The following is a 13,496-nucleotide window of genomic DNA, read 5'->3' as shown; positions in this document are numbered from 1 at the left end:
CCCGCCCCAAGAACACAACAAAACAATTCAAACAGCTCAAAATTTAGAACGGTGTACCCAGGAACACCCTTACTAGAGTCTGTAGAATAAATAAAACTGTACATTAAGCCAGGGGCATTTAATAAATCCCACAGAGCATTATCTTTGCTTCAACATGTTCTGCATTTCACTAACCGTGTAGAGCAATATGCCAAAAACACAGAACAAAAATGTAATATATCCCAAGTAGCCAACCTTTAAAAAAAAAAAAAAAAAAAAGCCAGCTCTATTTTAAAAACAAACCCTCCCTCTTCACATGCCAGAATAGCAATTGAAATCTCTTACTTTTTCATGGGCATAGTTTCAACACTACAAAATAAAACAAAAACAAAATAATGAATTAGATAACTTCTGTGTGAATACAGAATTATATGTGTGAATGGCTCAGGAGTACCATTCTGCTGTTCTGGCAAAAGTTTAATGTAGAAGATTTTTTTGTTCAAAAGAGAAAATAAAGATAGCGGACAGACTTACAGAAAAATGGCTTACAAAAAAAAAAAGAAGTTAAAACCAAAGACAAGTGAAAAATAAGTAAAAACAGCTATCATAAAGTAAAATGCCAAGTCCCTGAGACAGAGGAACTGTAAGTGGAAAAAAAGAAGACCAGTTAGGGAGAGCAGGATAAACTACGCAAAAGAAAAGCGAAAAGAGCAAGGAAAATAACAAGATGGCTAAATATATACTTAAACTCATAGTAGTCATTTCCTTTTCTTTCTCCATGCCCGTGTCAGCCACGGCTGGGAGTCTGCACCACACTATTTTATCAATCACATGGAGAGAAGCAAAGGAACAGGCAAAAACAGCCCTTTAAGTAGGGTTGCCAGTTCCAGGTTTGGAAATACCTGGAGATTTGGGGGGCGGAGCCTAAGGAGGACAGGGTTTGGGGAGGAACTTCAATGGGGTATAATGCCATAGAATCCGCCATCCAAAGCGGCTGTTTTCTCCAGGTGAACTGGTCTCTATCGCCTGGAGATCAGTTGAAATAGCAGATCTCCAGCTAATACCTGGAGGTTGGCAACCCTACCTTTAAACAAAAATGTTGCGGATCTCCCCCCCCCCACACACACACACACATTCCTCTCAAATACCTCTGGGCTTCTTCCAGCCTCTAAAGAAGTGGTGGGGACAGTGAATTAGGAAGTGTAACTAAGTTACTGAAGAAAAACACTTTGAAACGGCAACTGGAGTTTGTCCAGGAAAGAGGCCAAGGGAAGGACAGGAATTCTTGGGGTTTTTTAAAACTACATCAGCCAAAAAGGAACACTAAAAAAATAATTTATTTATTTATTATATTTCTAACCTGCCCTCCCCGGCCAAAACCAGGCACAATAAGGGCCAAACTAGACGTTTGGGTTTATAAGTAATTGGGACTGGGTTCCCTGAGCCCAACCTGAGTTCTCCCCAGTCCCACAGTTGCTCTGGGGAATGGCGTTTACAATAATGAAGCCCATATGGGGTTGGAACAGTGCTGCAGAGGGAAGAAGAGATCCTACTTTCCAGGGAGGAGTTATTTCCCTATTTTTACTACTCCATGTGCACAGAATATACCACTTGGAGCAGCAAACACAGGGAAATAATCCCCTCTGCAGGAAACAGCTAAGGGGAGGCAGGAAGAAGAAGGAAGAGGAGGAAGAGTTGGTTTTTATATGCTGACTTTCTCTACCTTTTAAGGAGAATCAACCCGGTTTACAATCTCCTTCCTTTCCTCTCCCCACAACAGACACCTTGTGAGGTAGGTGGGACTGAGAGAGTTCGGAGAGAACTGTGACTAGCCCAAGGTCACCCAGCAGGCTTCATGTGGAGGAGTGGGGAATCAAACCCGGTTCTTCAGATTAGAGTCCACTGCTTTTAACCACTACACCATGCTGGCTCCCACGACAATGACGTTACAAGCCTACTGGGGCTCTCCTTTATTTTTTAAAAAAGCATTCCCTTGCAGCTGTGGCTGTGGGGAACATGAGTTGGGCTCAGGGAATGCAGATGCAATTCCTTTTTTAAAATGTTATACAACAATGGAGACAGTAGAAAGCCTTGTAGTGTTCCTTTTTCTTTCTGAAAGGCATCGGTGAGAGTTCCGTTTAATAAGAGTCTAGCTTTTGGGGAAGTATAAATGTTTTTTATAGCCGTAATGAACTTCAAACCGCAGTTTAATTTATATAGTGATTTCAAAAGAAAATTCCATCTGAATCATATCGACCAAATCAGATTCAATTCTTTAAAAACCTGAATGTCTAGTTTGGTGCTAAATGGTTTAAAAGTTTGTAAAAAGACCTTTGTGAATTCAGCTGCTTGAGTAAAGGAAGTTGAGGGAGGGAAGAGGAGGAGACCGGCGGTGGATGTCTGTGGGAAGGGTGAAGTGTGGGTTCAGCCAATTATTTGAAAAATCTGGGCCAAGAATGCTTGCAGTGGCAACTTATTGCTGAAGTGTCTGAAGAAGTTATTCAGTGGGGAAGGGAAGGTTCTGCATATGCTCAGATACTTTCCTCCCCATCCTGTAGCAGCTCTGGTACAGAAAACAGATCCTTATTTGCTCTCGGTGAATTCCCCTGCCCCTCAATTTATTGATTTATTTTATTTATACCCCGTCTTTTTCGTCAATGGGGACCTAAAGCAGCTTTCACTGTTCACCTCTCTTTTATTTTACCCTCACAACAACCCTGTGAGGTAGGTTAGGCTGAGGCAGTGTGACTGGCCCAAGGTCACCCAGTGAGCTTCCATGGCGGAGTGGGGATTCAAACTCAGGTCTCCCAGATCCTAGTCTGATTGTCTAGCTGCTACATCACGCTAGCTGAGTTAAATCAGGGAGGGAGAGAGAAGCTGAAGAATCTGGCTGTAACAAGGAGAGACGGTGAAAAGCTATGAAAACTATACCCTGTTTTGGTGAAGAGTTGCTAGCTAAGTTGATTGCTGTATGGATGAAACAGAATGTGCTCTCTAGCCGTGGACCAATGCTTAATTTTTCAGGACAGAGGTTGCTGCCACATTGTTGAGGGGGAGAAAATCTACAACGCAATAAAGCCTCCCTCTTAATATTAAGCATGTAGAAAGGGGAGGTCTGTGGTTGCTTAATATTGAGGGGGCCACTCTCTCTGCACACACACAGAGACTCTGCTAAAGAATTTCCTGCCACTGAGTCATGTCAGGCTAATCATTTACTGCTGGGTCACTGTTCCTCATCTGTAAAAAGGAACCGATGGCCTCCTAATGGTAGAAATGCAATATAGTACATGGACTGATTTTTGCTCTGGCTTGTCACTCCACTTTTGATCTGCTCAAGTGCAAATTTAGGCCCAATTTTCTGCTTTTGGCCCTTTCGGAAACAAACTGTGTTGGGCCCACTGGTTAAAACTGATGGGACTGCTAGATGCTGGCCACAGCCCATTCACTCATGAATAACCAGTCCGGATTTCAGCTGCGAAATGCAGGATAGTGCGCAACTCTTTAGATCAGTCATTTTCTCTCTCCAGAGAACGCTGGTAACTGTAGAGCCGTGAAGGAGACACTTCTCACATTAAACTACAATTCCTAGGATTCGGGGGGGGGGGTGTCTACCAAAATTGGCCTAAAACTATTATGTCGATATACTCAACCAGAACCAGTCTGATCCCCCATTTTTTCCTTTCTCTCACTCTCTTTTCATCTGTTAGTCACCCATGCCCCCTCTCTGGCATTGTGTGAAATAAGGCACTGTGTAAATAATAGTAAATTCCACACAAAACGTCCCAATGAAGTTCATGAAAGGCTCAACCTCAACGTGAAAGTACCATATTTTTCACTCCATAAGACACACTTTTTTCCTGCTCAAAAGTGAGGGGAAATGTTGGTGCGTCTTATGGAGTGAATGTGCATCTTATGGACCCTAGCCCAGTCCATAAGATGCACATTCTAGCTTGGAAGGAAGGCGGGCGGGGCACACAGAGCTGGCTGGGCGCACCAGAACGACACGAGCCGGCGTTCCCTGCCCCGTCGGCCAGCTGGGAGGCGGGCATGCCTGCTCTGTGTGCCCCCCCCGCCTCCCAGCTGGCAGTCGGGGCAGGGAACGCCGGCTCGTGTCGTTCTGGCGCGCCCAGCTATGTGCCCCGCGCACCAGAACGACGTGAGTCAGCATTCCCCGCCCCGACAGCCAGCTGGGAGGTGGGAGGGGCGCACAGAGTGGGCCCGCCCGCCTCCCAGCTGGCCTTCGGGGCGGGGAATGCCGGCTCGCGTTGTTCTGGTGCGCCCAGCTCTGTGCACCCCGCCCGCCAGAACGACGCGACCCAGCGTTCCCCGCTCCGACGGCCAGGTGGGGGGCAGGGGGGGCGCACAGAGCGGCTGGGCGCGCCAGAACGACACGAGCCAGCGTTCCCCGCCCCGACGGCCAGCTGGGGGGGGGGCATCTTATGGTCCGGTGTGTCTAATGGAGCGAAAAATACAGTAGGTTATCTGGGATTGGTTTTTCCAATTTGGGTTTTCAGTAGAACACAGGAAGGCAAGCTGTGTATGTGTGTGTGTATGTCCTGAGAACTGGGTAACTGGGGGTGGGATGAGGGAAGGAATAACCATTTCCCCTGCTCCTTCTTCAAAGCCTGTCTCCCATGCCTCTCTTTCTCCAGGGGGTGGGGAGAGGATACAGATCAGAACAGTCTGCAGGGAAAGTGTTAGCAATTCCAGGGTTGGCGTTGTGATCAAATTGGCATTCTCCCCATCATACATATTGAAACACACGCAGGACTGATCTCAGATTTCTCAGCATCTCACGTATCTTGAGCATTTATCTGTCCAGTATGCCTTACATCAAAGAAGTACAAACATATTTCACCTAATGTGCTTACTTACTCATCGTACACATCTTCTGTGTCCATCCTCCGGTAGTATTTGGCGAGTTTCACAGCACAAATGATGGCAGGGATTAGAAATACCATACAGCCTCCCAAACCAAACCAGAAGGCATTCTAGACGAGAAGCAACAACATAAAGTCAGACAGCAGCAGTGCGATCCTAAGGACGCTTTCCTAGAAATAAGTACCACTGAAGAGAACCAAGTAGGATTCCGAATAAACCTGCGGAGTATTGCTCTTGACCCCAAGCAGACAAGAAGGAATAATTCAGTAATTAACGAGATTAGTCCAATTAGTGGCAGCTAGTAAATGGGTTTATGTTTGGTTTCAACAAGTCAGGAGACAGCATGGACTTGTTTACTCAAGTACGTGGGGAAGGGAGGAAGAGTGGGAGAGAAGGCCCACCCAAAATTAAGCAGCAGACTGAAGAACTCTAATTATTTAGGGATCTTCAATTCAGCCCACCTCACTTGCAGTATGGGGTTGGTTAGGCTTGCCTGCTTCGTCAAATGTACCCCTCTCTGTCCTTTAGCCAAAGGAGTGTTGTACACTGCAGTCCCATTAAATCTGTGGGCGTCAACTGGAATAACTGTGTAGGGCAGCACTGATACTGGGCTAGTGGGGGAGGCACCCTTGATAGTGTGCGGCAGAATAGATTCTTCCCTTGGTTCAGCTCGAAGTAGTGTCGCTTCTGCAATGTACAGGCTCTTTGACGCTGGCTAGGTAGATTTGGACTAGCTGTGCACGCAGGAGTGGTTTGGCAAGGGGATGGCACTCATTAGATTGCTGTTTGATCCCTTCCACTGTTGCGGTACTGCTTGCCTCAGATTATTAGATAATTAGCTGCCTGGCTAGGTAGATTTGGACTGGCTTGTGCACACAGGAACGGTTTGGCAAGGGGATGGCACTCACTGGATTCCCTTTTGATCTCTTCCACTCCTATGAACACTGCAGTACCGCTAACCACAGATTATTAGATATTTAGCTGCCTGTCGGATCCTGTATTATCTCTTTTTTTCCTAGCAAACACCAATCCGGAAATAAAGCACTCTGTTGCCAAATCTTTAGCACTTGTGTTTTCTCTAAACTATTAAAGAGATGGGCTTTAATTCCTCATGCTGTATTTTAATGTCTACTGTTTTGTATTTTATTTTGTATTTGTTTTGACTTTGGTCAAGGCCTTTGGTTAGAGGAGCATAAGGTTAAAAGGAACTCAAGATTAACATGGTCGATTTATAAAATTATAAAGTACATTTCTCCCGCTTTCATAATATGAGAACTCATAGCTACTTAACAATATTGGTCAGCCGCAGGTTCAGAGCAGATACAGTGGAAGAATAGTCTCACAGAATACCTAGTTAACTTATGGTATTCACTGCCACAAGACACAGTGACAGCCACAAGCTTCTGTGTTCTTTAAACAGTCGCCTGCCTGCATGGGAGCTGCTCAATTGTAAGTAGATCCCACAGGGCTAGGAGATTCAAATGATCTGACCATAAGGGATAGTGTACGAAAAAGACACACCTGGTTATATCATTTACATCAGGGGTGTCAAACATAAGGCCCGGGGGCCCAGATCTGGCCCCTTGAGAGCTCTTATCCGGCCCGCGAGGCAGCCACCTCCTGGTCCTGATCTGGCCAGGCGAGCCCACTGTGGGCTTGCCAGCTCCATTCCAAGGGGTCAGCTTATTAAAGACTGTTAAATAAAAGAAAATACTGTAAGAGTGTTATTGTTTTAAAAATGTTTGTATTTTAAGTAAGAAAATAAAGAAAAAATCATTAATTAGCTTTGCCTGTGTCTTCCATAAAGGTTGTATCTCCAGAACCTGGCACTGCATTTTATGGTACACATGGCCTGGCCTGACCCAACCAAGTGACATTTATGTCATATCTGGCCCTTGTAACAAATGAGTTTGACACCCCTGATTTACATGTTCTCCAGCCACATCAGATCAGCTGATACGGCAGCTCCCAAATGGCTGGGAAAACATTTAATGGGTACCTGAGGTGGCTTTTGTTAATCGGGTACATCTCCGGCCCTGAACTAATACAGTTACTGCCTCCATCTTTGAACTAATTGGATCTCAGACCCTGACTTTGCCATCAGAAATTGTGACTTTTGTTGAGACTGCAACAAGACAGCACTGAGTGATTGTTGCACATTCCATGAGGAACATCAAACCACAAGAAGCACCTCAATATTGAGATAAAGTGTTTGTTCGGGGGTGGGGGGAGGCAATGTCTACAGCTTATAACAGAAGACCTCACCCCATGAGATGACTCCAATTATGTTTAACCCTACATGACATTAGGGGGTGAGGAGAAGCATGGTTTGCTGGATTTTTTTTCCCTATTTTGTGTGATTGTTTCTATGGCTATGGAAGAATCTGTGGATTCAGCTGAAGGAGACCAGAAACAGGTGTGTCAACTGGAATATTAACTTTGCTAACAGTTTTGATAAGCAGCTTCTGAGAGTCCATGAGAACCAGATTGCATAGGACTGGGTTCCACAGATAAAGGGAACAGCTCACTTACACACACACACAACTGTTAGTATGCACAATCAAGCCATACAGTTCTTCTGAATCAAGTCATTTCCCTTGAATCCCAGCCTGAAACTCCTTATGGGAAGTCCTCCTACTTCTCAGGAGTATGACAATCGAGAAGCCCACAAGCCTGTGAGGCTCCTGTCTCTTCAACCTTTCTAGATCCCTGGATAAAGTAGCTATGAAACTGTGTCAGATTGCCTGCGAGGAAACTGACTAAAACTAGAAGGGCAGAATGATAAGGTGGCAATTAATGGTTTAACATTACACAGATTTACACTAGCTAATATGCATTTGTTTATTCTCCATTACCTAGTATGTCCTCTATTTGTTTGGAACAGGTTTAAATATATACTTTATTCCTCATGATGCTTATCAGTTTACATAAAAGAAGAAGTGTTGGTTATTATACACTGATTTTCTTTACCTTTAAGGAGACTCAAACCGGCTTACAATCACCTTCCTCTCCCCACAACAGACACCTTATGAGGTAGGTGAGGCTGAGAGAGTTCGGAGAGAACTGTGACTGGCCCAAGGTCACCCAGCAGGCTTCATGTGGAGGAGTGGGGAATCAAATCTGGTACTCCAGATTAGAGTCCACCACTCATGTGGAGGAGTGGGGAATCAAACCCGGTCCTCGAGAGTAGAGTCAACTGCTCTTAACTGCTACACTACGCTACAGCAGGCCATCTGCATCTTTCCGAAGGTTTTATATCCGTACCTTTTTCATATGTATTCCTGTATCACACACTAGGTTCGGTTTACGATTTGCGTTTGTAGTGTATTGTGCAGTAGTGCCTCTCAATAAGCCACTTAATTTTTATCAGTAACACTATGGAGTCTGTCTGCCCAGTGACAGTGGCATACCCAATGGGGTGATAAAAACCTGTGGGAACAGAGGCCTCCTGCTTAAGGGGGCTGAATTAACATCTTTTTAAAAGTATTAGACAAATTTGCAGAGGACACGTCTATCAATGGCTAACAGCCATGAGAGCTAAGCAGAGTAGCCTGATCTTGAGGAAGCATACCACTACTGAAACCAGATGCTGGGGGGAAATACTCAAGGGCCAAACTACATCTTAAAGGTACTTGACTTTGCCATGGGCCAGTCTGCTCTACGGTGCATGTAAATCAGAAGCCTGGACACTGGTTTCTCTTTGAGTGGTAATTTCTGGCTTTTTAAAAAAAGGATTGCTTTACAAAAGTGTGACTTTGAGATTAGAAGAGTTGGCCATAGGGCTAGGAAATTCAAATGACCTGACCATAAGGGATATAGCATGGGAAGGACCCACCTGGTTATATCCTTTAGAAGAATCGTTGGTTTTTATACCCTGCTTTTTTCTACCTTAAGGAGTCTCGAAGCAGCTTACAATCGCCTTCCTTTCCTCACCCCACAACAGGCACCTTGTGAGGTATGTGGGACTGAGAGTTCAGAGAGAACTGTGACTGGCCCAAGGTCACCCAGCAGGCTTCAAGTGGAGGAATGGGAAATCAGACCTGGTCCTCCAGATTAGAGTTTGCCACTCTTAACCACCACACCACACTGGCCCTGAATGTCTTATTGGAAGACCTATAGGGGGCAGTTCTCCAGCCGAGCCACCACCCAGCCATCGGTGGCACAGCAGGAGACTGGCAGCCCCAGCTGGGCCCGCGCCATTGCTAGCTGGGTCCAAGCTAAGCCCCAGGGGCAACACCCTTAGCCCAATTTCTCTTGTCTCAGGATCCCAAAAGATGAGTTAACAGAAAAATTAAAGTCTGGTCTCTTTGCTTCCCCTCGCTCCCTCCCACATAGTCAAGAAAAATGCAAAACTTTCTTACCAAAGAATCTGTTATGTAGCTGCATAAAAATATCTCTATGGCTGTATCTATCACATTGGCAATAGGCTTACACGTCGCCACTTCCATCATAATCTATAAGAGATCAGAAACAGAAGTATTTGAGGTTTGATACTGAAGACTCCCCAGAAAAAGCTTTTAATTCATTCTCAAGTAGTCAACCTCCCTGCACTCTTTTTGGTATTACCCAATCTGAATAATATTTGGCGAGGAAATCTTGCAGTTTGTTTCTTCACCAGAACCATCTGTGAGAATGTAAATAATGGTTTAAAAAGAACTTTCGGCCACATGTAGGACAGAAATATGCAAAAACTCTGTAGGCTAAGGAACTCCATCACACAATACCAGGTTGCATGGTGCCTTCCTTCCAATCCCTCCTCTCAATGTACTTCTGCTATGAAACGTTTCAGTTTTTAGCCCTGTCTCCTCACTCAACCAAGGCAAGGCTTACAGAGATCTCGTTCCTTGGAGTGGTAGACAGGGAGGAGTGTAGCTCCTTCTAACCGCTGAGTGCTGCTGATGGGGGAGGAACTGGAAGCAGCTGCTGCGTAATGCAGCTGCAAGTCTACTGAATGGACAGCCAAACCTAGGGTGTCACCTCAGGTGTCAAACGTTGCCAAACTCAGGGTGCCCTGGCCAGGGTCCGCTATCCATTTGGTGACCACGTGCCTGCACAGTACTGTAAATTGGCCCTAGCGCCATCACTGCCTCCTGAGGCCCTCTGCTAAGGGTACCTCATTTCCCATGCTGTTGATGGGTAACGTCACTTACACACCTTAGTCCCTTAGTCCCTTAATCCCTTAGTCTCTCCCCATGCTCTCACACTATAGTGCATGGGTGTCAAACATAAGGCCCAAGGGCCGGATTCGGCCCCTTGAAAGCTCTTATCTGGCCCGCAAGCAAGCTGAGGCAGCCACCCGCCCCCACTCTTGATCTGGGCTGGTGAGGCATGGCCTGGCTGACCAAGTGACATTTATGTCATATCCGGCGCTCCTAACAATTGAGTTCTATACCCCTGCTGTAGTAGTGTCTTCCAGGATTGTACTTTAATCTCCACAGGGGAGGGATTTGGCAGTCCTCCCCCACAATGTTACTGAGTGAGATACCACACACACTGATGACACAATGCTAAGTTCACATTTTTTTAGTTCTGTTTTCTCTACATTGCTGTAGCCTACAGGAGAGAAGAACATCTTACCGATTCCTTGACCCATGCAGCATACTGCTTGAAGTAGCCTATTATAGTGTCCATGTACCTTTTAGTTTCCTTTGGAGAGAGAGGAGAGAAAAAATAAGTTTTATGATGCACTCTTATTAGCTTCTGGCAGGGTATGAGCTTTCGTGAGCCACAGCTCACTTCTTCAGATACGAAAGCTCATACCCTGCCAGAAAATATTTTTGTTAGTCTTTAAGGTGCTACTGGACTCTTGCTCTTTTCTACTTCTGCAGACAGACTAACACGGCTACCCACTGTGAATTATCTTATTAGTCCATTCGTGCATAAAGACTTTTAAACAATAATGGACCTTACCTCAACAATAACTAATGAAGCATTATTGGTTATAAGGTGCTGAGCATCCTCAACTGCACCGATCACATTTTTCACTTTTCCCTGGAAAAGAATGAATGAAGGGGCAGAGAACAAGAGACAGATAAGGATGCCATTAAGACACACCAATTCTTTGATTATTATGGGGACATGGTTAAAGTAACTTTTAAAGGCATTTTTCCAGGCCAAATAGACACAGCTAAGCCCAGGTTGAAACTGTTGATCAGAGAATAAAATCTGAGACCAGCAGATCAACAGAATTTTCCAGTGTATAGGCTTTCATATGTCAAAGCTCATTTCATACGTCAAAGCTCATGAGAATGATGATCCATCAGCCCTTATATCCAAGTCAGAAGGAGGCAGGGGTACCAGAAGTCAGAATGCCAATGCAGAATGTAACCAGCTTGAATAGAGCTAGGAGATATGCAGAAATGGGAAATGCATAGAAATGGGAAATGCAGAAAATTAGCATCTGTAATGGGATAAGAATCCTATGTCCCTATTCAGCCCGGGGGGGGGGGTGACCATTGCCCCGAACTTGTTAATGGCGCTTAGAGCTCATTCATACCTGCATGCAGGATTTTACTCATCACCTGATCCATCTTATTCATCCATGAGTCAGGCAAATGTGGCAGCTGGTTTCACCATAATATCCTGGCTTAGATCCAAACAACAGTCAGCAGGAGCACAGGGACATTCCCTTCTTCCTCTCCCAATGAATCCTGGAGTGGTGGAATCCGTGCAGATCAAAAGCTATACAGGTTGAGGGGCTACAGTGAAGAGGGGGAAAGTATGGAACAGCCACTCCTTCCATGGCCATTAACAGAGCAGTGCTTATGGAAAAGGGAGGAGGGGGCAATTTTGCCTCTACCCACCACCCTCACTGTGACCCCCTCACCCAACCCCCATGTGGCCTTTTTTGTCCACCCAACACTCTAGGATACATTGGTCTGGCACGCAAAATGGACTGTTGGAGAGAAGAGGAAAATCCATGCACTTTCCCTGACAATTGGTTGGATCCAAGCCACTGTGTTTGAGGAGATCTGTGATTGTGGAACTGTTGTGGGCAAGTGTGATCAATAGCAGCCCTGCATTTACTTGGGGCAATTTTGCGGCTGCAGGACAGGATGCGGGGTCGGGAAAGGAGATTCTGCCATCCAGTTGTGGTCTGGAGTCTCATGGCAGGAGCATGGTGCAATGGTTAAGAGCGGTGGTTTGGAGCAGTGGAGTCTGGTGAACTGGATTTGTTTCCCCACTCCTACACACGAAGCCAGCTGGGTGAACTTGGGCTAGTCACACTCTTTCAGCCTCACCTACCTCACAGGGTGTTTGTTGTGGGGAGGGGAAGGGAAGGTGATTGTAAGCCGGTTTGAATCTCCCTTAAGAGGCAGAGAAAGTTGGCATATAAAAACCAACTCCTTCTTCTTCCTGGGCGGGGCTCGATAGTGTTCCCGGCCAGTCAATCAGTGGCAGCCTGGGGTAAGCCTGGATTGGCAGGCTAGAGGAGGCCCTGAGAATTTTCCCTCTGGTCTGCTCCTCCCGTATATCAAGCCACACTGCTGCTGGACCCCAGCTCAGTTGGCTCTGGCCATCCCTCCCTCGACTGCATGTTTTGTAGAGTAGTTGTGGATCTCATTATATTTCTTTCTTGTCACCACTTTAAGGCGGTTTTAGGGATCAGACTGGATCCATTTTGAGGGAAAGGCTGTGCCTGTGTGCCCACCTTCCCTGAGGTCTTGCGGGTGGAGCCCTGCAGTGGTTTGCCCAGCTTGGGGGCTCTTGCCTTGCTCCACTCACAACTCGCAGAGGCATGCATCTATGGGGGAGCCATGAGGGACTTGCCATTCCAGGCTTACCCCCCACAAGAGGGCTGGAGAAGGGTCCCATCAGCTGATCACCCAATGCCAGGATTTGTGCCCTGTGCTGCACCAAGGCTCCAGTGGCTGTAAACAATCAAGCCAGGGCCCAACAAAGCTTCTGTGTACATCTGTTCTCCCCCTCTTCCCTCCCCTGCCCCTAGGACCACAACAATTGTTTTTGGAACCATCATAAGCTGTGAGGTCTTTGCACATAAATTTTGGGGATTTTTAAATCTCCAATGTTTTTGATTAAAAAACAGATCTGAAAGCAAGAAAGACATGTTTGCAGCCACCCATGTCCTGGTGCAGATACAGGTTCAGCATATCCCTTACTCGGACTGCCTGGGACCAGAAGTGGTCCGTATTTCTGATCTTTCTGTATACTGGAATATTTTGAAACTTTTGCATATACATAATGAGATATCTTGGGGATGGGACCAAAATTCATTTATGTTTTATATACACTTTATAAACATAGCCTGATTGCAACAATAATTTAAATTTGTGTACGTTGAACCATCAGAAAGCAAAGGGCTGTCATATAGAGGATGGTGCCGAGTTGTTTTCTGTTGCCCCAGAACGTTGGACCAGAACCAACGGGCTGAAATTATATCAAAAGAGTTTCCGTCTAGACATTAGGAAGAATTTTCTAACAAAATATTGTCAAAGGCTTTCACGGTCAGAGTTCATTGGTTCTCGTAGGTTATCCGGGCTGTGTGACCGTGGTCTTGGTATTTTCTTTCCTGACGTTTCGCCAGGAGCTGTGGCCGGCATCTTCAGAGGAGTAACACTGAAGGACAGTGTCTCTCAGTGTCAAGTGTGTAGGAAGAGTAATATATAGTCAGAAAG

At 45.8% G+C, this 13,496-nt stretch overlaps 1 protein-coding gene across 1 annotated transcript in view; it reads right to left on the bottom strand.

Annotated features, from left to right (window-relative positions):
- Positions 1-13,496, bottom strand: part of PROM1 (prominin 1) — a 120,007-nt gene that overhangs the window by 3,973 nt on the left and 102,538 nt on the right. The window contains exons 21-25 of the mRNA XM_056855288.1: positions 10,771-10,851; positions 10,438-10,506; positions 9,222-9,314; positions 4,855-4,970; positions 325-348 (exon numbers count right to left, since the gene is read on the bottom strand). Of these exons, the coding sequence (XP_056711266.1) occupies positions 325-348; positions 4,855-4,970; positions 9,222-9,314; positions 10,438-10,506; positions 10,771-10,851 (383 nt within the window). The remainder of the gene's footprint in view (positions 1-324; positions 349-4,854; positions 4,971-9,221; positions 9,315-10,437; positions 10,507-10,770; positions 10,852-13,496) is intronic.

Source organism: Euleptes europaea, chromosome 9, assembly GCF_029931775.1.
Source record: "Euleptes europaea isolate rEulEur1 chromosome 9, rEulEur1.hap1, whole genome shotgun sequence".
Classification (NCBI taxonomy): domain Eukaryota; kingdom Metazoa; phylum Chordata; class Lepidosauria; order Squamata; family Sphaerodactylidae; genus Euleptes; species Euleptes europaea.
The sequence above is the reverse complement of the archived record's forward strand: the minus strand, read 5'-3'. Positions and strand labels throughout refer to the sequence as shown.